Below are 25,255 nucleotides of genomic sequence, written 5' to 3'. Positions count from 1 at the left end.
ATGTGCAGCCTTTCCTCAGAGCATCTAGCCTGACATACTTGGCTCATCTGCTGTGCTTCTAAGCCGAATAAAAATCATCAAACACATCGAAGATATTTTTGGGAGTCACCAGGTTAAAGCAAACCTCAGTCACTGAAAGGAAAAACTGCATTGGCCAGGTCTCCACTGACAAAACAGAGTAAACGATAGTATGATAGATAATTTCAAGTTTTGCAAGACTCCAGTTTCTGAAAAACATCTCGTGACTCCAAAAAATCATGTACTTCCTAAAATGTTGCCAGTGGAGGACCAAATCAAGGTTATTGCTGACATCATTTTTTCAACCTTTTCAGTTATTTGACCTGAATAGGCAATCCCCCAGGATTTCTGATTGAATTCTACCTGAAAGTTTAGATTTCAAAAGACAACCTGTAGGAAGCTAAGTCTCAGACAACAAAATGTAAAACGATCAGAACTTGTTTCTCCAAACATCAAGCTGCTCCTGTCAAGTCCTTTTTCATCTCTCCCTTTTGTCCCTTTACATACTCTTTTGTAAATTCATTTTGATATCATTTATTGCAAGCAGTATTTTTACATCCATCTTCAAGAAACATGTTTTGGGAGACATTTAGAATCAACTAAAAGTGTGTGTATGTTTAGTTGTCTTGCCTCTTTATTTCAGATAATGCCTGTGATTAGTGAATGGCGGCATTATTCCATGAAGGAAGATAGGGACAGAGATTGACTGTCATTTGACTGATGGAAGAGAAGCTAAGAAGTAGAATTACTGTGAGGTTACAGAAATCATAAGTTAGCAGACATTGAGAAAGGAAAACTTCCTACTTGGGCTTTTCAGGCTTATGTGACATTATCTGGATGTGTTTTCTAGTCTTTCCTAAAGGAGAAATTTGTATTCCTGGGTTGCTGAAATCTTTCTGGACTAAAAGGATATAAGCAGCTCAATAGCAGCATAGAGGATTAGAGTAAAGGAACAGCACTGCATACAGGAAACCTAAATCTCCAATAGTTTAGGCTGCAAGTCCTTAGCCAAACCTAAGAGCATGTAAGATTTGGAGGACAAAGAATAAATATTTTAAGTTTGCATAACCAAGATTATAGGCTACCTTCCCAACTTCTAATTGAAGAGCACTGAAAACGGAGCTGTGAACACTTCATTTTTAAAACCTGACAACATGGTGCTATTGACTACTTAATACAAAGATATATTACAATATTTTTAGGGAAACATATTAAGTGTGGCCTGGGCATAAATGTACATACAGAAAATGTTTGTAGAGAATTCATCAAAATCATGCCCATTTACTGTTGTAGAGCTACAGTATTCTTCAATGGTGGTGACTGACCAGTGAGTTTCTACTTCCTACAGATGGGACACAACAGTCGTGGGCTGTCTCAACTGCCCAAAGCCTGAGGCAGACCACATGAGAGCTGTGGCTTCTTCTTGGATTCAGGTTGGATAACCCAAATCAATGACTAAATATGTACATTTTGGGGGCGGTTGGGGGGTGTTTTCCAGGAACTTGAAGAGTACATGACATTATAAAAAATGGGTGTTGGAAGACTAATTGTAGAAATTTGACCGGAGGGCCAATGTTACTTTGTGTAAGTTCACTCAGACATGTCAGAACATGCCCAAAGAAGCCTATACCTTGCTGCTGGGGAATGTAAAGCAGTTTGCATGTACAATATGATAATAAATCATCTAAGAACCCACCAAAACTTTGCATTCTGTGATTTCAAATGTTACCACAACTCAAGAGACACCATGGACATTTTTCTTACACCTGAAATATGCAGTTGAATCACTCCTTGAGTGTTTTCCCATTCTCTCAGATAAAATTATACTTTGAGTTTCATAGCACAGCACTCATACTGAGTGCTCACATATGTTTTGTTGAGTAAAATTATAAAATTACTAGAGTTAAAAGAGGATATTAGTAATCATTTAATCCAATAAGCTCAGTTTATTAAAGAGAGCTATCATGCCCAAGAGAGGTAATGGCTTACCTAAGGTCACAGTGGCTGAGGAAGGAATAGACCAGCGTTGCCCAGCTCCTAGTCCAGTGCTCTCACTACCATTCAGGCTGCTGTAATAAAATACCATAAACTGGATGGCTTATCACAATTTATTTCTGACATTTCTGGCACAAGTCCAAGAACAGTCCTGCAGGTTTGGCATCTATGAGGGCCTGCTTCCTCACAGAGGGTGCCTTCTTGCTGTATCCTTATATGGCAGAAGGACAGAGGTATCACACTTGGGCCTCTTCTATAAAGGTACTAACCACATTCATTAGGGTTACCTAATCAACACTCAAAGCTTTTAAAACCATTATCTTAGAGGTTAGGATTTTAACATTTGAATTTTAGGGGAACACAAATATTCAAACCATAGTACCAGATGTTTTATTAAATGAGGAAAATAACTCCCTGCTTCATAGTCATATTTTCTATTACGTACTTCCCACAGCATCCCTAGCTGCCTTCTTATAGATCGCGGGTGTCCTTGTAATCACTTTTAGTTTTTTTCAATTCCAAACAAAATATCATAATTCCTAATCAAGGTAACACAATTATTTCAACATGTGTACAATAAATCCTGTCCATAATTTACAAAGGCAGAATATATTCATTATTCGTTCTGAATATATAATAGCAAATAAAGATTCAGCAGTATTGTATAATAGCTAATATTATATGAGACACTGGCAGGAGAGATCAGCATGTGTGTTGTTAACTTGATTTTCCAGGTTTATATTTTCCTTTTGTAAGAATTCAGGAAGTTAAATGACATACTTTAAATTCAGGCATATGAAACGAAATAGTACTTAATGTTAAATTACAAAGATAATACCAATGACCAATTTTAAGAGTGTCTACAAATTTTTATTTTGTTTTATACCAATTTAAAAATAAATACATATTTTATCGATACTAATACATATTAGTTTAATAAATATTCTAGTTTTACATATTGGTTCACAAAAGAATTATATAAACTTCTTAAAAATAAAATCTATACTATAGCTTTTACTGAACTGCAAGAGATGAATTTTAATATTTATACATGTAAAATCTGTAAAAACAATACAATAATTAAAAATTATAGTTCCAACTTCCTGTTTTTTGAAATTATTCTGATGTTTCTTCTACACTCAAGTCCTAACCTTCTCTACTTCTGGAAGTTGAATAAGAAACACATGGAAGATATACCAGGCAGGCTATTATACAACACAGGTCTAAGGGAAACCTGATTAAGTCCCTTAGCTTCTCTGGTTCTGTTGATTTCTCTACAGGGTGGGCATCACTACAGTTCCACTTAATTAAAAGAAACTGGATTTAAACAAGTGATTCTAAGGATGGTAGTACACTACACTCTTGAGAAAAGAGGTAAAGCTTTTATCTGTATGAAAGGCAATTACTCAGACCTAAAAGCTCAATAGACAATTAAGGGCTTAAATTGGCCGTTTCCCAATCTTGTCCAGATACAACTTCAATTACATAGTTTTTTAGCTTGAGATATTAACTGAATTCAACATGATTGTTGATAAAATGCCCTTAGGTTAAAAAAGGATGAGGAGGGGGAAGGGAGGGGAAGGAAAAAAATTCTATTAACTAGGAGATATTTTACAGATAGAAATCTACAATTTCAAATATATCCAACCTGAATGAACACTGAAATAGAGATTTTTAACATTTACAAGCTCCCTAGTACTTTAGCAATTTATATTATAGATTAGTTAACTACAGAATACTAGATTCTCATTATTTTTTCTGAGTACTGTTTTAAACTTTAAGGGTTAATTAAGAGTTATCAACACAAACTAATATTTCATGCAAAAGTATCACTTTTATAACAATCTTTTTCTTGTATGAAACTAATTTCCTTAAAAAATAGCCACTATGTACTGAAAACAGTATTACGCCAAATTTTTCCTACATACACAAGCTTCTAATACATACCACCTATCAGCTACAGAAAACAGTCAACCATTTAACAAGAAGGCAGATTATATTGTTTCATTTTACCAACTGCCATATCAAAAGTTACTTATCTTTGACGGAAAATATTTTCTGGCAATAATTTTATTTCATTGACAACTGATTTATATCTAAAGTTTAGATGTCCTATTTATCAAGCAATGAGACTAGAAAATATTTCCATTTAAGATATTATTCCGTATTATTGTCTATTTCATCTTACTACAAGACAAATTAATAAATATGCTATAGCACTGTGCTGTTTATTCAATACAGTATCCACTGGCCTCATGTGGCTAATGAGCACTTAAAATGTGGCTTGCCCAAATTTGTAAAATGCATACCAGATTTCAAAAAATTAGTACAAGAAACAATACAAACTATCAGAGGAAATCTTTGTATCGATTACCTGTTAAAATAACATTTTGGATGTATTGAGTTAAATAAAATATTAAAATTAACTTCAGCTGTTTATTTTTATTTTTTAATATGGCTTCTAGTTTTAAATTAAATATATCACTTACATTATTGTTCTATCCTACAGCATTGCTATAGAAGCAGTAGACTCAATTATTTATGTTAATATCCATCCCAACCCACATAATTAAGCTTTTATATCATTATAGTATGAGATAACATATTTAATATATGATCACAAGATTCCTGAGCTTAGAATCATGAACACCTCCACTCTTCAAAATGAAACCAAACAAAACCTGCTGTCATTATTCTGGCAACAGTGATAAACTTTAGATTTGTGTTAGGTATGAGTCTGCAAAAAAGACAAAAGGAATCTTTTGGAATGATGGAAAAGTTCTAAATCCAGATTGTGTTGATGGCTGCACAGTTCTACATATGTATTTAAAAAATCACTGAATTAGATACTTAAAATGGGTAAATTATATAATATGTAAATTATATATCAATAAAGCTGTTTTTGTTTTTTTAAAGTACACAGCTAGAGTCCAGCAGATTTAAGGGGCCATCTAGAAGCTGCACATACATTTTAGGTGATTCAAACCTAATTTTTAAATTCATCATTCTTACATTGAAAATGTTTCCATGAGAGTAATTTTACCTAGAGTGGGTCCATGTTTAACAGTGAATTATGTAATTATTATTTATTGGAGGTATATGTTGATAAGGACAAAGAGAGCACTACAGTAGAGATAGTGGGCAGTTTACTTGCTTTTAGGGACATCCCGTTCAGGAAATAATAGCCCTTATACTATCTTGTCACAAATCCCTTACCCAAGTTAGGCACCTTTGGAATTTCACCATCCTAGATAGAACAGTAGAATATGAGACTTCCTACTCCATACTAATAAAAAATGAAAAAATAGATGAAAATCAAAACTAACATTTACCAATTTCCATGGAAACTGAAACTAAACTACTGAGTTTTCTTTCACTATTGCAGAACAAAAAAAAAGGAGCAGAAATCTAGTAATTCAAAAGTACATTCAATTTAGAAAAGGATACTGGTAAATTAATAAACCATTAAGAATATAGAATCCTTTGTGCATTCTTTCTGTCAGATCTTGACCAATCTAGATACTATGAGATAATTCACCATGAACATTGTGCTGCTGCCACCTTTTGTTTTTTGAAATCTATCATCGCCAGTGGCAAAAAATAAATAAAAACAAAAGCAAAAAACAGCTTCACTGTTCCACTTTGTCAAAATGGGTATGAAGAACTATGATTTATTCTTTCTTTACACTCAAGAAAACATAATAAAGTAAAACACAGATCAAACTATCATGTACTTGAAATACTATATACCTTTGTGCATTTCAGCATGTATTTCAGGGCTCACTTTACCCATATTAACAACAACAAAACAGTAGACACAGGAATACTAACACATAAACAACTAACATTAAACACTGAAATGGATTTCGAGATGTGTGCAACTACACAAAAAGATAAATATATACAAAGATTTGCCTGGACACCTGAATTGCCTCAAGTTCTCATTTTAGAAGCAAACTAGATGGAGAGTTCAAAACCCAAAGTCATTTAGAATGTGAAAATCATTTAGAAATTCTCATTTAAGGCACCCACAGAATTAGGGGACCCACAATACTCAATTCTAATCATTATAAAATGATATCTAGGCACTTGGATAAATCTAAGAATGTATTTGTTCTAGTTACAGACTGATGCTTTTAAGAGTCCAAGATAAGTCTTGGACATCAACTAAATTCCACATTTTAAATTGGGGCCAGGCACAGTGGCTCATGCTTATAATCCCAACACTTTGGGAGGCTGAGGTGGGGAATCGCTTGAGGCCAGGAGTTCAAGACCAGCCTGGGCAACATAGTGTGACCACATCGCTACAAAAAATTAAACAAAAATTAGCCATGCATGGTGGCATGCACCTGTATTCCCAGCTATTCAGGAGGCTGAGGTAGAATAACCCCTTGAGTGATCAGATCAAAGCTGCAGTGAGCTGTGATCATACCACTGCCCTCCAGCATGGGCAACAGAGTGAGATCCTGTCTCAAAATTAAAAAAAAAAAAAAAATGAAAATGCCCCCTCTTAGATAGCTATTTACTTTAGGAATAAAACCAAACATTGTACCAGTAAACCAAAAACATTTCAAATTTTTCTACTGGCTATGCAGAAGAGTGGAATCAATAATTTTTTACAGGCCATGTAGCTGAGAGAAAGAGTTGATCCATAGTACTACAAGTTTGAATGTATTTTGCCTATCATAAAGCTTTTCGTAAATCACCATAGAAGTTGGTTAAAGTGCTTGCCATGGCTGTATCTACCGCAGACTGAGGAATCATCCCACGCAGATCTGTCTGAATATATCCTGTCAAAAGACTCTGGTTTGGGTTGTCCTTAAGTGGAACACAAAACCAACCACAGGGATGGTTATATCCTCGAACAAATTCTGGTCTCTTTTCTTCCCAGTCAAGACTTATTCCTATAAGACAATTTTTAAAATAGCACTATTAATAGCAATAACTGACATAAAACTCTCATTTAAAAATATTACCAGAATTCTTTTTTAAATATGTATTCTTACCCATATAAATGAAAATTAAATCCCAAAGTGACCATGGCAGAATGAAGAAGAGACTTACAAAGGAGGATTCTGACAAGGGGTTGACATAGGTAATGGGGAAACTTTTAATCCCTTCAGAATACATGACATCATATCATCTTAGTACTCCTTGGAAGCTACAAATCTGGCTGTAGTACCCAGGCCTTGAGGTGCCAATAATCGAATCCATGGTACTATAACTATTCCCCACAGCGACTACCATATTATACTTTGGTACTAGTCAGTTAAGAATAAACAAGTACATGTTTACTTACAACTGCTAACTTCAGTATATACTATATACAAAATAATATTAATTTACCTATAGGTAGGTTTTAGAAAACAGGAGCCTTCCAATGGCAGTATTTTTAATCTTGAAAAGAAAAATATAACACAGCTCAAGGAAGGAAGAATATTCTAAGACATACCAAATCTGGTTTTTCTATGTATGTGACCAAGAAACTGTTTTCTGAGAGTGGCTTAGAAGAAAATCCATTTCTAGAATCCTTTCTTAGAGGCAGTCATGTGATCCACATTTGCTACCTCTGACTTAGAGGATACTGTGTAACTGGGAACAAAAACTTATCAGAAAGATTTCAAAACCCTTTTGATATTGTTATTTTACCCCCTAGAGTTTAGCATTTACAAAAAAATGTTAGCGATTACAGAGTCGGAGTTGAAAATATATCTCACAAGGAAAGAAACATCCAGCCTAGAAAACACAAATATTTAAACCATACTGAAAAAAAGCATAACACGTTGAGATTATTACCACAAGATAAAAGCCCTTCTTTATAGCCCACAGTGTAGGAGAAATCAACAAATTCTCTTGGGGAAATTATATTCCAAAGCTGACCAGCAGTAGTGTAACGCATCACACAGCAATTCTGAAAAAGAAGAGGTAAGACAAGTGTTATTACTATAGGAAACACACATAGCTTCATATATCATAAACTTATCTCTGGAAAGAAACTTTTATTTAAAATGTTTCATAACTATAATAATTCTTACACTGATTCTGACAGGTCTGTATCTCTATTCTAAATTGCACTGCTGTTGGATGGCCATGAAGAAGATACATAATCAAAATACAGAGGTGTAAGTTATCCAGTATCCAAATTTCTAATCAAATGCAGTTGTCTTTTATTCTATGTAACATTCCACATGGAATTAGGGAATGTAGACTGTTTCAGTTTTAAGATAAAATCCACAAATACTTCTGACTACAACATCAAACATTTTAATTAAAAAATTCAAGCATTAAGCAATGAATTAATAAAAATAGAAAGAGAGCAGGTCATTTTGGCTACATAATTTTAGAATATTTAAAGTGGCATTTTATCTTTGGTCATTGATGTTGGCTTAGTATTAATGGAAAAGCTGCACATATTCACCTAGAAACCTAAACATGATGGTGGTGTTTTCAGAATTTTAGCTTTCAGAATCTTAAGTTTTACAATTAAGAATGCTGAATATACTTTTAAGCAGCAAGGGTATAGCTACCATGGAAAACAAACTTAGTCTAACACTCATTAATTAGCTCATTAATTAGCATGAGGAAACACAAACTTTTTAAGAGGCAGCATGGGACTCCCTTGTGGTATCTTTGTCGTGACTGCTATTCTCAAAGCAATGAATATAAGTATGTACAAATGCTCATGCTCACATGCTCTGGCTCACTCATGCTCTCTCTCATGCACATACACACAGTCTAAAGTAATGTTTCTAAATAGATACCTCTTCGAAGTTCTCCAGAATATCCAAAGAAGTCATCAAGCTGTCCCAATCCAAACGACAAGGCCCTGGGCGTATATGGTCTATTATACTATTGACAAAGTCATCTATAACACCTTGGGCTTTGTAGCTGGAGAAAAAAAGTTTAAGTCAATTGCTGTTACAATAAAAAAATTCAGCATACCCTTATAGTGATAGCTAACTTTGAAAGTAAGGATAAAAATTAGGCCGGGTAGGGTGGTTCACGTCTGTAATCTCAGCATTCTGGGAGGTTGAGGCAGGTGGATCACCTGAGGTCAAGAGTTTGAGACCAGCCTGACCAACGTGGCAAAACTCTGTCTCTACTAAAATTACAAAAAGTAGCCAGACATGGTGGCATGCGCCTGTAGTTCCAGCTACTTGGGAAGCTAAGGCAGGAGAATCGCTAGAACCCTGGAGGTGGAGGTTGCAGTGATCCAAGATCATGCCACTGCACTCTAGCCTAGGCGACGGAGTGAGATTCCATCTCAAAAAAAAAAAAAAAAAAAAAAAGAATAAAAATTAATTAAGGGTGGTCCAGGCGTGGTGGTTCATGACTGTAATCCCAGCACTTTGGGAGGGCAAGGCAGGCAGATCACCTGACTTTGGGAGTTTGAGACCAGCCTGACCAACACAGAAAAACCCAGTCTCTACTAAAAATACAAAATTAGCCGGGCATGGTGGCTCATGCCAGTAATCCCAGCTACTTGGGAGGCTGAGGCAGGAGAATCGCTTGAACCTGGGAGGCAAAAGTGGTGAGCCGAGATTGCATCATTGCACGCCAGCCTGGGCAACAAGAGTGAAACTCCATCTCAAAAAAAAAAAAAAAACTAATAAAGGTTTTTTATTTTTTTTCTAAAGGGAATAAATTCCAATAACTTTTCTGATAAGTTATGTTCTACCAATTATTTTTATTAGCATGCACCCTTTGTCCTCAAACCTAGTAAGAGAACTGAAGGCTATACTATGTGTCGTAATGAAAATAATAAAGTCCCTTCATGCTATAGCATAGCCAAAAACAGTCTATAGAATGCCATAAGCTTTCCATTTATTTTTATATTCTTTCCTCAGTTATCCTCTGACATATTAATACATGAATATTTTTACCCTGACTTTTAAAAACTTTTTATTAGGAACAGAGAAATAGGCCAATAGAACAGAACACCAAGGAACTGACTCATAAATATGTCAGAACTTGACATATTTCAAAGGCGGCATCACTTAGCAGTCGGGAAAAATGTACAATTCCATAAATGGTGTGCCTAGATTCAATAGTTATCCTTATGGAGAAAATAAAACTTAGATTCCTATTTCCACCACTCATAATAATTAATTTCAGATAAATTAAATATCTGTGTAAAACACGTAAAATGGGCCAGGTGCAGTGGCTCATGCCTATAATCCCAGCACTTTGGGAGGCCGAGGTGGGCAGATCACGAGGTCAGGAGATCGAGACCATCTACTAAAAATACAAAAATTAGCTGGGCATGGTGGTGCGTGCCTGTAGTCCTAGCTACTCCAGAGGCTGAGGCAGGAGAATAGCTTGAACCAGGGAGTCAGAGGCTGCAGTAAGTCAAGACTGAGCCACTGCACTCCAGCCTGGCGACAGAGTGAGACTCCGTCTCATAAAAACAACAAAAAAACATAAAATGAAAAACTTTAAAATGTTGAGAAAAATATACGAGATACCATTTTTGTGACCTGAGAGTACAGGGGGATTCTTGAATATGTAAAACACAGAAAAACACAAATAATACAAAAGATCAACTAAAATTAAAAACACGCATACCACACAAGAAAAAATAAGTCTTTTTTTTTTTTTTTTTTTTTTTTTGAGACGGAGTCTCGCTCTGTCGCCCGGACTGGAGTGCAGTGGCCAGATCTCAGCTCACTGCAAGCTCTGCCTCCTGGGTTGACGCCATTCTCCTGCCTCAGCCTCCCGAGTAGCTGGGACTACAGGCGCCAGCCACCTCGCCCGGCTAGTTTTTGTATTTTTAGTAGAGACGGGGTTTCAGCGTATTAGCCAGGATGGTCTCGATCTCCTGACCTCGTGATCCGCCCGTCTCGGCCTCCCAAAGTGCTGGGATTACAGGCTTGAGCCACCGCGCCCGGCCATAAGTCATTTTTTAAAACTAGCCACAGACTGGGAGAAGATAGTGTAACACATATAAACAGGGAATTATTATACAGGATATATGAATAACTCCTACAAACCAATGAGAAAAAGAAAATCCAAAGAAACGATGGGCAAAGGACATGGTAAGATTGACCTGAAATGTCAAGAAGTATACAAAAGATTTCAACTTCACTAGTAATCAAGTAAATACTAACAAGAACAATCTGATTAAAACCCCTCAGACTGACAGACATTAAAAACTCGTTAAGTAGTAAATGGAGGGGGATGAGAATCCTTAAACTGCTACTTTAGAGAGCAAGTTGGTAATATCTAGTAAGGCTGGAAGATATACATCCCTAAGACCCAAAGAAAATTACACATGTGTGCACAAAGAGATATATACCAAGAGGTTTACTATAGCATTGTACTTTATAGAGAAACATTGAAAACAGCCTAAAAATCTATCAATAGGCGAATCTACAAACATAGATAAAAACATTGTGGTATATTCACATAGAGGGAAAATAATGGATTTACATATAATAATACGGCTAAATCCTGAAAACATAATATTTAATAAAAAAGGCAAATTACTAAATATGTACATACAAACACTACATGAATATAAAAAAAACACACCAAATAATGCTTTTATATATATATATAAATATGTGGTCAAAGTATGAAACAGGAACAATACACATAACGTCAGGACAGCAGTTACCTCTGGGGATGAAAGAAAGGAGATGAAATAAGAAATTAGCTTCAGCTCTATCAGTAATTTTTTTTTAAGCATTTGAAGCTATTTAATCATTTTATAATAACTCAAGCCAAACTTGTATTATCTCCCCCACCATAAATCTGCTCTCCCATCTTGTATTCTTTAACTTGGGGTAGTTGGAGGTAATACAAATTAATCTAGTCAAATTAGAAAATCTTAGATTCCACAATGGCTCTTCTTCTTCTCTTAACCCTATTTCCATAGTCAGAACAAATCAGTCACTACGTTTTTATCAGGATTTCCTAAATGCAAAGTACTTAGAAAAATATGTGGCTCGCAATAAATGTTGGTTATCATTGCCACCACCATTGCTATCATTAAATCTTTCACATTCATTTGTCCTTTTTGACTTCCATGTTACTGCCTCAGTTAGAGCACTTTGTGTCCAACTCAACACATCAGGTCCTACCTCCTTTGATCATATATCCCTTTAAGAATCTGAAAAAAAAAAACACCAGTGTTTCTCATATGTGTTTATGTGGTAGATATGCAATTCCTTCTGCCTAGAACAAGAACCCTTTCATTCCTTAAGAAATATTTATTCTTTTCTTAAGTGTTAGCTCAAATATTAGTTCTCTATGAAGTCTTTTCAGATCTCCAAGCATAAAGCTTCCCTTGGCACATTTGACACTTTCAACCCTTACTGGGAATTATTAATTTAAAGAATTAACTTCCATACTTGCTTACAATGTTTAATCCAACTCCAATTTCCCTGTCCTCACCATAAATAGTGTAAAATTCATCTTTCTGGAAATACTATCTTTGACATTACACTTCAGAACATTCTGTATATACTAACAGGGTCCAGCAGTTTTATTTTGAAAAATGGCTGAGTCTTAAGGATGTGAACATTCTACTCCAAGTATGCAAGGCAACTGTGTCTACAAGCTTTAAAAAACAATATATTATTTTCTTATGTTATTAAATAATCTTCAAAAATGTGGTTTTTAAAGGCTATATCATATTCTATCACAGATATTTCATACTGAGTCGTTTCCTACTATTGATTATTCAGGTTTATAATTTTTAATATTATAAATAATGCTGTGATAGAAGAACAAGTACTTAAAGCACTGTTATCTTGCTGATAAATTCTTCAAGATAAGTTCCTAGGATAAAATGTTCTACAGCACTGAGTAAATGTAGAATTTTAGAAGGGTCATATTTATAATGCTAAGAAATTCAGATTTTAGCAGCCATTTTAGATCATTATTTATGACCTCCTCACCACCCACTCAGTCCACAAAGGACACGGACATTTTTAAGGCTCTGAATTCATAAGCCCAATGTGCTTTCCAGAAAGTTAAAAAAAATCACCAGGCACGGTGGCTCAAGCACTTTGGGAGGCCAAGGCGGGTGGATCACGAGGTCAGGAGTTCAAGATCAGCCTGGCCAAGATGGTGAAACCCCATCTCTACTAAAAACCACAAAAAAAATTAGCCAGGTGCAGTGGCAGGTGCCTTAATACCAACTACTTGGGAAGCTGAGGCAGGAGAATCGCTTGAACCCAGGAGGCAGAGGTTGCAGTGAGCCGAGATCGTGCCACTGCACTCCAGCCTGGGTGACAGAGTGAGACTCTGTCTCAAAAAGAAAAAAGTTAAAAAACTCTTAAAAAGCTAAATCTTACTAGCAATGACTACTTAGTGACAATGCATATAAGTTTCGAAATGTCTTAAGAGCTACGTAAATTTATAAAAAGGTACTCACAGATATCCATTAAATTCTTCTGAGGGTTTTCTCCAAACAGTTACATCTTTCTAGAAAAATAAAAACATTATATGGTAATAATTACATAGGTGGAACCCTAGACACAAAACTGATAATTTTATAAACCTAGAGGATTTGTCGCTGCATTAAAATAAAACTTCAGTACATTTTCAGAATACATAAAAGTCATCTACACCAAAAAAGGATTTGTATTTGAATTGCTTCTTTATCCTGAAGTTCTTCATATTGTACTTAAATTACAGACCTCCAAAAAATATTTTCAGTAGTATTTAATGAGATCCAAACACTGTACGATTCAATGATGGCACTATCTTAGTCCTATCTTATCTATTTACCATTACTGATACATTCATACTCTTAACACTAGGAACAGTATTTCATTCTGAAATTGTTTATAACTTTTAAAAAATTAAACAATTCACATTTATTATGATAGTGTTACCATGAATTAGTCCCTACATTTTTTCCTCATCATTTCCCAAGTAATTCTGAATATCAGAATAGCTAGAGCACTTAACTAGAAGTGTCCTGGGTTCCAGAATTGGTTCTAGCAACATTCAACCCACCCATGTAATAGTTTGGGCAAGTCATATTAGTAAAAAGGAATACTAAGTAGCTACCTTCATAGGCTTTTTGATATATGAAATTCTTCCAAACTATCAAGTACTACACTTTCTTAAATTGATAATGATACATTTTATTTGCTGACTTAAGAGGCTATTCTTTAGGTCTAGTTGCCATGAGCCTCTTCTCCTGTCTAATATCCAAAGAGCTAATGAAAGCAGTATAGAAGGCCGGGCGCGGTGGCTCAAGCCTGTAATCCCAGCACTTTGGGAGGCCAAGACGGGCGGATCACGAGATCAGGAGATCGAGACCATCCTGGCTAATACGGTGAAACCCCGTCTCTACTAAAAATACAAAAAACTAGCCAGGTGACGTGGCGGGCGCCTGTAGTCCCAGCTACTTGGGAGGCTGAGGCAGGAGAATGGCGTAAACCCGGGGGACAGAGCCTGCAGTGAGCTGAGATCCAGCCACTGCACTCCAGCCTGGGCGACACAGTGAGACTCCGTCTCAAAAAAAAAAAAAAAAAGGAAAGCAGTATAGGATTACTACTGATATATTTCTTCCTTTGTGTGACATTAGACCATCAACTTTATTAGCTCAATTATTTATCTTGCATATCCATCCAAAGTATGGTCTTTGTCCATATCGTTCCATTTAATTTTAAAAGTCATCAGCCAATTCATTAGATAGAAGATATACCCCAAATGTAAGTAATTGAACTCATTTACCGTTTTCTTAGCAACTCGCCACTTATCTTCTTCAATGCTATGGTACTGGATGAGAGTGTTTTTAAGTTTAGTCGCAAAAGAAGCAACATCAGACAGGCCTTCCATTACTTCTCTCTGTTACGGAGACCAAAATTAGCATCAGCAAATACCACAGTTTGAGGCAATAGACCAGTGGGTCTCAAATCTGGCTTCACAATATAATAACCTATCAGAGTTATAAAAGATAGCTACCCTCACCCCAAATCAACTAATCACAATCTCTGATAGTAGGACCTGGGCATAGTTTTTTTCTAATTGCTCCCAAGATGAATAACCCATAGCCAGATGTGAGAATTACATATTTTTTACAATTAAAATCACTCATATAAAAAAGTAAAAGGGAAGTCAGGAGGAGGGGGAAGGGATTGTATCTCTCTTATATATGTGTTGTTAACTCTCAAACATTTACCTGCAGTCCTCATTGTTCCAATGAGCTCAAAAAATCCCAGATCCAGAAGCCTACTTAAAGCTTCAAGCCTAAATGGAATCTCTTGCCTCCCCTGGCTTTCCTCAATTTGCCACAGTACACCTCATTTTAACAATTTACTATTAAAATGGCAATTGAGCCCAAGTTCTCAAGTCAAAAGGCTTGAAATTGACCTTAGTAGGAATAGGTTCCTTTTAACACCATCATACCTCATTGTCTACAGTGTTCTAGTCCCACTGGTTTTCTTTCTGTCCCTCAAACAGGCTAGCTTATCAGTGACTGGGGGTCTTTGATACTGCTAGATCCCAAATCTTGGCATCACTAATAACAATGTAAGGCAAATTTCAGTTTAAACCTCCTATCCTTCATAAAGCCTTCTGAAGTTACCATTAACATCTTTATTTTCTTCATAGTGCTTATCATTATCAGACAATATAATAACTTATTTATAGGTGTGTGATTCTACTCTTTGACCACCTCATTCCTAACTAATAGCATAGAGGTCCTTGTCTTATTCATCGCTATATCTCCACCACCTAGAACACTGCCTGGCACATAGTAGGCCCTTATTTTGTTGATGTGTTACTGCCTCAAAACAAGAATTTCTTGGTCTTTGTCTTCTTTTGGTGCCAGGGCACCAATTTCTTAGCATAATTCCTATTTTTCACTATTCTATCTCTACTCCTTCCATCTTCAGTAAAAGGCTAAAGAAGAAAAGAGTTTTAGGGGTAAAGTTGCGCATTACAGAATCATCAAATTGCTGGAAAGGAGGTCAAGAAAACATCTAAATGAAAGCTCAAGCCTCACCCTCTATGGGAATAAGGCTGCAGTTATCAACTACAAATGCACGCATTAGAATCACCTTTTTATACTTTGTACTAGTTGTTGCTGTTTTCAGGTGTTACATTTTAGGGCCCAGTGCCAAATAGTCTGATTCAATGGCTTTGTTCTGGAATGGGCCTCAGAAATGTAGGTCCTTTAAAATAGTCTCACTAATTATTCTGTTGTCTAGCCAGGGATCAGAACGAAGTGATCTAAAAATTAAAGTGACAGAAATAAATTAAGATTGTAGCCAATATTTAAATACCACTAATTAGAGCATATAAGCCATTAAAATTTATAAATACTAAAATTATGTAGAAACATGGGAAAGTATACAAAGAAAATTCAATATACCTTTTAGGACCTATATAAGTGATGCAAAATATATAATAAGTATAGATCCAATCCATGGATGAAAAGTTGATGAGCTCATTCAAAAAGTTTCTCATTCAAGAATGTACCCAATTTCCATTCAAGAGGCTGTCAACTTGACAGCCAGTACAATGACTTTATTCAAGAGTATGCCATAAACAAGCAGAAGTTCTTGCAGAAGGCTTGTAAAAGAGATTTAATTTATCTGTTACTGGGATTACTATGATTAAACATATTCTTCAAACCCAAAGGTCACCTGCTAGGTTCCTGTGGTTGGCAGATAAGAGTATTCAAAAGTTTTGATAGAAATCAAAGGTGAAATGGAAAGTTATTATTATCATAAGCAAACATTATCATTGGGCAAATCCAGCGCACAGAAAGTTACCTAGAAAGCTACCTAGAAGAGATAAGAATCTGCAATTTTAAGGTTCTTGGCTTAGTAATCATTCATTCATACTGATCAGCATAAAGTTCAGGCTCCTTACTATAGCTTACAGGTCCTTTTATAATGTGGCATATTTTCATTACTTCATTTCCACTTATCTTTCCTAGACTCCCCTGAACCTGGGTTAGTTCTGCCTCCAATATTTTCTGACAGCAACTCTGTACTGTAATTACTCACTTGTTATCTTCTCCTATTTAACTGTAAAATCTTTGGGGGGCAGGAAATGTGGCTTCTTCAATATTATTCTCCTTATGTCTAGCATTCAGTAGGAACACAGTGAATAAAAAATGGAAAAATGTATAGACAATAAGCTACTATTCTCACTTATGGAAGACCTCAAGATATCTAAAGTATGCCCATTTACACAAATCCTAGAGCTTCTGAATAACTAAAACTGCCATTACCATAATGAAACACAATTTCTCAAGGAGGTCTACTATTAAATATTTATCAAGCATCTATTATATACCAGGTCCTGGAACTACAGAAACAGATGGAATCCAGTTTCTACTCTCAAAGTTGACTTATTCCACCCTTAAGCTTTTACAGAAATAACAACAAAAACTAAAACATTAAATAATTATATTAATAGTCTTCTTAAGAGTGGTGCAGTGGGAGGTAGGAAAGGAAAAGAAAGAAGTACAAAATCAGAAAGTTATCTCTCTGATTAAATATGTCCAGCAAAGTATTTAACCAGACAGTTAAGTCTTGCATGGATTATTTTCATCAAGATTAAGTCCATAATGAAATAATGGTTGCCATCAAAATTGCTACCTCTGTGTAAACAGGCATAATTGAGCATCTCTCAAAATATTAATATATTCTAGAACCAAGAAGGCTAGGCGGAGAATTTTGGGTTATCAAGGTCTTGGCTCTCTCTCCTAATATAACAGGGTACTGAAATTAATTGAGAGGAAAACACCTAATTTGCCCTCCTGTAATCTCTAACTGTGGAGAATGTCAGGAAAATGTTTTAAATACCATTCTGAACTTCCTTTTACTAATTCAGTCTTTTATTCCCTTACCTCGACCTTATATCAGGAAATTATCCAACTCTAACATTTACATGTCAGTGAGAACAGGCACCACTTAACCTTATCAGAATGTAATACTCTTGTCAGTCCCATGGCCAAATGCTGAGTAATGTCCACCTCCATGTTCTTCCTTTAACCTTTTGGTTCATGTTTTCTAGGTACATGTTTTTGAAGCGATCACTAGTGGTGACAGTAGCTGCCATCATAGGGATGGCAGCTGTCTCAAGTTAAAACTTTTCTTGAGGCCATCTATCAGCACCATAGTCTTGACCAAACCAACTCCAATTACTTTCAACTATCTGTCACAGTGAGATGGCATAGGTTCTATTTGAAATATGGAACATAATAAAACATTTAACCTCTAATATAAAGTGAATGCCATAAAAATCTGTTGGACTAAGTCAGAATTCACTTGTTAAAGAAATGCAGGTATCAGAACGGTCTAACCTTGCATTACGTGATTAATATGATTTTCACTTCCAGGAACAGCTTCAGTTTAACATGCCATGGACTTTCCCCAATGACGTACAAACACAAACTTTGTAAATTAAATTATATTTTTTAACTAACATAAAAATTTCAGCATATGCTTGATTTCCAATCAATGTTGAACTGTTAAGTTTTCTAACTCAGACAAGTACAGCAGTTTCTCATTTTTTGAGACTGGCTCTGGCAGGAGCTCACTATTTAAAGAAACGCAACATGGAAGTATATTTCTACAACATGAAAAATGATCCAACTTACTGTTCAAACCCCTAATACTCTAATACTTGATTTTTAAAAAACCTAATGCTCTGTACTTGATTTTTAAATAACAATAGCTAACATTTATTGATCACTTACTACATGCTCAGTCCTGGCTGCTTTACATTGCATTATTTTATGTAATCCTCACAACAGTCAGAGTCCATCTATCATTGCCCCTGTTTCACAGAAAGGGAAAATAGCAACAGGAGGGTTGAGTCACTTGTCCAAGATCACACAGCTCACAAGTGATGGAGCCAGAATTCCAACCCAAGGCGTCTGACTTCAGAGCCTAAAGCTCTATCTTGTAAAACGGTGGAAGCTGATCACAGGCTGGAAGAGACTTCATATAAAAAACCTGGGCCCACCATGAATTTGTCAAATTTTGTCCTGGCTGCTGAACCCAAAAATCTAAGGTAATCTTTAAGTGCAAATTAGGGAAAACAATGACACTAATTTAGTGAGAAATTATATGAGTTAATACATTTAGCAGGGACCTTGGAAGCCCTAGGAAAACTTTGTCTCTTGTCATTGGCATCACCTCCGCGAAGCCTGGTGGGACGCGGCTGCCCCAGCGCTGTCTGTGCACCTCCTAAGAACCAGGAGGCGCGGTGCCCTCCAACAAACACGACTGCCCCAAATCAGGCAGGATTACCACCGCCCCTCTCCCATTTAACAGCTGAGGACACTGAGGCTTAATGGATTCCAAGTACTTAAATAGGTGAGCGGCGTGCAGGGGCGATTTGCAAGCCCTGGGATCCTTCCAGCTCGCCCCTTCCCCTCCCTGGGGCTCAATTTTCTCTTTCATCTGTGAGGTCCACTCCCGCCCGGACGCCGGGGCCCGCCATCCCCAACGTCCACCGCGGGCTCCCTCGTTCCACGGTCTGGAGCAGGTCCAGAAGACGCACCTGGCAGGACGGCCCGGGCGCCACAGTCGCCCTCCCCACAGGCCACCCCAATCCTGCCGCGGCTCCGTGGCTCTTCCTACCTTTAGCTGAGGTGAAGCAAGGACGTGGAAGCAGCTATGGCGCGCTACTGAGCACCTCACACCGCTTTCAGCAGTACCGCTCAGCTTCCCGGCCCGCCGAGGCGCAGGCGACAGCAGCCAACACGTAAGTCACCTCTGGTCGCAGCCAACTGGAAGCCACCCAGCGCTCAGAGCCAGGCGGGCCGAGCCCCCCAGTCCCGCCCCCTGACCCGAACTCGGGCGCTCCCGGGGGCTGGGAGGAGGTGGCCGGAACAACGTGCGCTTGCTCCAATTGGCTGACGCGGGAGCGTGTGGAGGGCTCATTGGTCCCCGATAAATGGAATGATTCCGCGTGGGTATGGGCTGGGTTCCATCCGCGCCAGGGTTCCCTGGGTGTCTAACATTGCCTGCAGGTTTGGATTGGTTGGGTTGTCCTGTGAGCACTTAATTGTGAAAGAATTTTGTCGGCAGTAAACCGACTGGGAGAAATTGAAACTGAAGGCGAAGTGAAGGATCACAGTGAGGGACAAGACTGGTCCAAATTCTTCCCGCTTGGGTTATGCTAGTATCACGAAACTAGGCTACTCCTCCCAAGACTAAAAGTCAAGTAAGAAAAAGCGCCCATGCAGAGGGGGACGAGCTCTCTGCCTCCTGTTTAGCCTGACTGAGAGAGCTGGGAAGGAAAATGCATATAAACGAAAGTCACTGCCACTGCGTGAATTGACCTTTAGCCAAATGTGTTTGTGTGTTTCCACCCTCAGATAAAGAGTTTAGAGGGCAACCTTAGAAGTAGAGAAAAGGAGGGGGTGTGACAAGTGGATTTAGCAACTGCACAGTGTTGGAGTTTCCATTTACTCGAAGATGAGAAACATTTCTTCCAGTGGCTGTGAATTCACCCATCTGATGGGATGCTTGGCAAACAGTGAATTTCTTCCTTTGCTAGAGTAGCTATGATGCACTGATTAGCGACGCTTGGTTTGTGTGCAAATTGCAGTTACTAAGATAGGTAGTTTGAGAACCAAAAGCAGGGAAGAATGCAGTGCTACACCATTAGTGATTTCTGATAGACTTGCAACGAAAATAAATAATACTCCATAAATTTTTAAGTCGGCGTCACCAAAAGAATTACCAAATATTACTTGCTATTTATTATTGGCTGATTTTTTTTACTTTCATCGTTTATATGTAAAATAATTTGTTTTATAATTTCGTGTGACATAATAGAAGAGTTCTTCGTGTGTTGTAAAGCTCCTTTCACTTGGGAATTATTGGCCAATTATTGAGGTTCTTTGGATGAATGGATGGATGGATGGACACTTAGAAAAATAATTTGAAATGGTTGGGGAAAAGTGCTTTGTGATTAAGTTGTGCATACTTAGTATCTCATTGAATCCTCTTAACAGCCCCCTAAGGTAGGTGTGTTTTAAAGGCGAGGAGCCTCATACGTAAATCTTAAGGCAAGTTGTTTAATTACCGAGTGGAGAAACTGGATTTGGCTGAGGTCCGCTGGACTCTGAAACTGGGCTCTTAGTCTCTATAAAACTCAGATGGTGTTTGATAGCTCTTTGTAAAGGCACCTGTGAAGACCACTGGGACCAGAAATGAAAGGCCTAATTCCTACTGTGAGGGTTTACATAGCTTTAATGGTAGAAAGGAATAAGTCCACATATCTATTTCAAAAAAGTAAAAAAGTTGTATCTGTCATTATTAGGATTCAGTTCTGGATACTTTGCTCAACAGTCTGTATGTTCTCTTGCAGGATGCTGTAAAACATGTTTAAAACAAAATTAACTTGGCTTTTTTTTTGGACGGCGGAAGTCATTACATCCCACTTATGCCCCCATGGGATTTCTTGTCTTCCATCCAGTTTCTGGGAGGTTTTTGTTTCTTTTGCTTTTGTTCTTCATCTGTTGCCATTTTTCTTGGTTAGAATGAAGTTTGGGTAATTGAAAGCCACTCTATCAAAGTGGAAATCAACAGCAACGCTGCAGATTCAGAAATACATAAATAAATATATCATCTGGACCTATTTTTGAGGGTTTACTATGGTCCAAACACAGTGCTAAGCATTTTACATTTTACAGCAATGCCTGATAATAGGCATGTACTATTACTATTTTCATTATACACATGAGAGAACTGTAGTATGTAAGGCAACAGATAGATCTCCCCTACAAATAGTTTGAAAATGGGAAAATAAGGTCTCCATCTAGAATTCAAATATAGAAGAGGCATATGATGAATTTGATCAGCTAAATGGAAACTTACCCTAAAGAGACAAAACAACTGCCCTGCAAAGTCCTGACTATAATCTGAATGTAGTAAAACATCTTAAGAAAGAATTTTTAAGAAGAAAAACATTTAAAAATTCCAAAACACAGAAATAATATATCCACAATTTCTAACCTGGGCAATAAATCTAGACGTAAGCAAACCAAAAACACACTCACAAATATCCCCAACTACTTGAAAATTTCTAAAAATCTGTCCCCAAAGACATTGGTTTAAGAGAAAAATCAAACATTACATGCTGAAGAATATTAATAAAAATATTTTAAAACATTTATAACAATAAAAATAAAAACACTATATATCAAAGCCAGATAATAGAACAAATTTCAATTCAGGAAAATTCATAGCCTTAATTCAACAAATATTTATTAGTTGTTTGCTACCTGTACCAAGGACTGTGGGCATACTGCATCTTAACTGAGAGCTATTTATTTGCCAATAGAAGAAACTCAACCTGAATTAAGCTTTAAAAAAAGTGTTAAAAGGATATAGAAATATCTTATAAAAAGTTGACACTCAAAGTTGGGGCCACAGACCAGCAGCATTGGTATCACCTGGGAGCTTATCAGAATTGCAGACTCTCAGGCCCCAATCTACTGAATCAGAATCTACCTTTTTAAACGACACCTGGATGATTTTATACACATTAAATATTGAGGCCAGGCATGGTGACTCATGCCTGTAATCCCAGCAGTTTGGGAGGTCAAGGCAGGTAGATTACTTGAAGTACCCAGACCAGCCTAGGCAACATGGTGAAACCCTCTCTCTAATAAAAATATGAAACTTAGCCAGGCATGGTTGGTGTACGCCTGCAGTCCCAGTTAATCAGGTGACAGAGAGAGACCCTGTCTCCAAAAAAAAAAAAAAAAAAATTGAGAAGCACTATTATAGAGCACAAAGCTCTGATTTACAGCTAAGCCTCAAAATGATTGAAGCCAGAACTTAGCCACCAAGAACTAAGACTGTACAAATTCATTGAACTGTACATTTAAAATGTGTACACTTCATTGCAAATTACACCTCAATTAAAAAGGAAAAGGATCAACCAAGAAGTTAGAGAAAAACATCAGAAGGAATGAATTAAGAAATATACTAACAAAAAATTGGGAAAAATGGAAAGCAAAGAAACAATAGAATTAATTTTAAAACTACATCACATGGGGGCTGATAGGTGCAGCAGAGCACCATGGCACATGTTTACCTATGCAACAGACTGAACATCCTGCACATGTATCCTGGAACTTTAAATTTAAAAAAATACATCACATGATTTTTTTCCCCTATTGGGGATTGGTTTGACTATAATAAAATAGGCAAATTAACAGTCTAATAGAGAAGACGAAATGGCAGAGGGAAAAAAAGCCAAGTAATTATGACTAAGAAAGGGGAGGAAATCATAATTAAAGAGTAAATTAAAATAGTCTTTGTGAACTAACAAATTAAATCTGGGTGAAATGGATACTACTTCTAAGGAAATACAAATCACCAAAATTGATACAAGAAGAATTTTGAGTTAAGAAGCCTAATAAACTTGTAAAAATAAAAACTATGAGAATATTAGGGAAAAACTATGACTAAGAAAAGGACCAGAGGATTTCACATGATAATTTTCAACTCCCAAAGAAACTAGTCATTCTGTTTCTATTAAAACTGCTTTTAGACCATAAGTTTTTAAAACCTAGTTTTTTTCATATATTGAGTATTTTACGTTACTCTGATATCCAAATAAGACACTTAAAAATCTTAGTGATGTATCTTGCCATGGGATGGTAACTGGTGTCAGACTTGTTCTCCTACCTCCTCAACTAAACTTATGGGAAAAAAAAGTGGTTTCAGACATTGAGAAACTGGCAACACAAGTTTTTGATCCCTGGAAAAGGGAAACAAATGAAGTGAACACCTATATATCTGAACCAGGAAGAGCTTGAAGTATGTTAACCACTGAAGCTTTGCAAAATGATCAAAAGGGGGGAAAAAAAATGAGTCTGTCACTGTCCATAATAAAAAGGAGAATGGCATCAGCTGTGGAGGAAATATGGTCTCCATACCTCAGAGGCCGAAAACTAAATAGATCATTTATAACTGGACACAGGGCTAGAATGAAAAGTGAAGGATCTTCATTTTTTGAAATGGTACTTAACTTTAATGTCAGACTAGTGAATGTGCTTTTGAGAAGCCAAATAGAACAGAGATCCATGACACATGAGTAGGAGTTTTGCTTGAGGACAAAAGACACACCTAAGCAAAGCTAATACATTTCAGTGACTGCATTTTGGTACTGGAAAGGAAATTTGGATTCAGCCAGAATCCATATCCTGCCTTCTTCTCTTTGGGTACCAAAGGTTTCTGGAAACCAGAGACCCAGAGGTAAAATCCCACCTATCAACAAGCAAAGAGGGGCAATTTACAGTCCAAACTCAAAAATAATATATTGAAGAAAATTATAGAAGGGACTAAAAATTTTTCTTAGCCATATTTGATATTATGACTTAATATATATATTGGTTTTCATCCACAGTTCCTGCCTCGTAATTCCCTTAGCCTTTTTTACAGTCTTTTATAATGTTGGGGTGTTTTAGGCCTCAGGAACAGGCCCCAGGAAACAGAATCTCTCTCTCTTTCTCTGATCTCCTGGCCTCCTTTTACCTGTTCAAGGTGAGACTACAATCTGATTGTGGATCAAAAGACCCTCATTCTAGAGAGGGTCCTTCCTCGTACTCTGGAGGAAGGAATGCTGCACAGAGAGGTCAAGAAGAGTCTGAGCAGACAGGTCTTGCTAGTTTTCTCCACTCAGTGTGACATCATACCCTTTTTGTCCAGTCACATTTCTACATGGTTGTCAATCATACCTATGTAATAAAGGCTCCATAAAAACCCGAAAGGACAGGGTTTAGAGAGCTTCCAAAATAGCTAAACACATGGAGGTTCCTGGAGGGTGGTGCACCCAGGGATGGCATGGAGGCTCTGTGCCCCTTCCTCCATACCTCTCCCTATGCATGTCTTCACCTGTATCCTTTCTAATATTGTTCATACTAAACAGGTAAACGTAAGTGTTTATCTGAATTCTGTGAGCTGCTCCAGTAAATAAATCAACCCTAAAGATGGGGTTGTGGTAAACCCAACTTGAAGCCAGTAGGTCAGAAGTTCCTGAGGCTGGGACTTGAAAATGGTGTCCAGGGGGAAACAGGGGGAAGAACAGGACGGTTATGGTGACTGAGCCCTCACCCTGTGGGATCTGAAGTTATTTCCAGGTAGATAGTGTCCAAATTGAATTAAAGGACACCCAGCTGGTGTCTACTGCTTGGTGTGTGGGAAAAATCCCCACATATGGTCACAGAAGTCTTCTGTGTTAATTGCTGTGGTGTGAGAGCAGAGAAAAACGGGTTTTCCCAGATAGCATAATGTTA

The 25,255-nt window shown here is 37.1% G+C and overlaps 1 protein-coding gene across 2 annotated transcripts; it reads right to left on the bottom strand.

The window, feature by feature from the left end:
* Window positions 1-2,861: 2,861 nt before the first annotated feature.
* On the bottom strand, window positions 2,862-19,802 carry STARD4 (StAR related lipid transfer domain containing 4). Of its 2 annotated transcripts, none has more exons than XM_033178948.1 (6): window positions 19,578-19,802; window positions 14,707-14,820; window positions 13,394-13,443; window positions 8,775-8,901; window positions 7,810-7,924; window positions 2,862-6,917 (listed from the first exon to the last, which is right to left on the bottom strand). In XM_033178948.1, the coding sequence occupies exons 2-6, from the start codon at window positions 14,809-14,811 to the stop codon at window positions 6,697-6,699; spliced, it is 618 nt and encodes a 205-aa protein (XP_033034839.1). In that variant the 5' UTR covers window positions 14,812-14,820; window positions 19,578-19,802; the 3' UTR covers window positions 2,862-6,696. The 2 variants fall into 2 exon arrangements, with proteins under 2 accessions (XP_033034839.1, XP_033034838.1); XM_033178947.1 differs by having other exon boundaries at window positions 14,707-14,823; window positions 19,587-19,801.
* Window positions 19,803-25,255: the final 5,453 nt, after the last annotated feature.

Source organism: Trachypithecus francoisi, unplaced genomic scaffold, assembly GCF_009764315.1.
Source record: "Trachypithecus francoisi isolate TF-2019V2 unplaced genomic scaffold, Tfra_2.0 Lachesis_group2, whole genome shotgun sequence".
Lineage (NCBI taxonomy): Eukaryota > Metazoa > Chordata > Mammalia > Primates > Cercopithecidae > Trachypithecus > Trachypithecus francoisi.
This window is presented reverse-complemented; position numbering and strand designations above follow the sequence as displayed.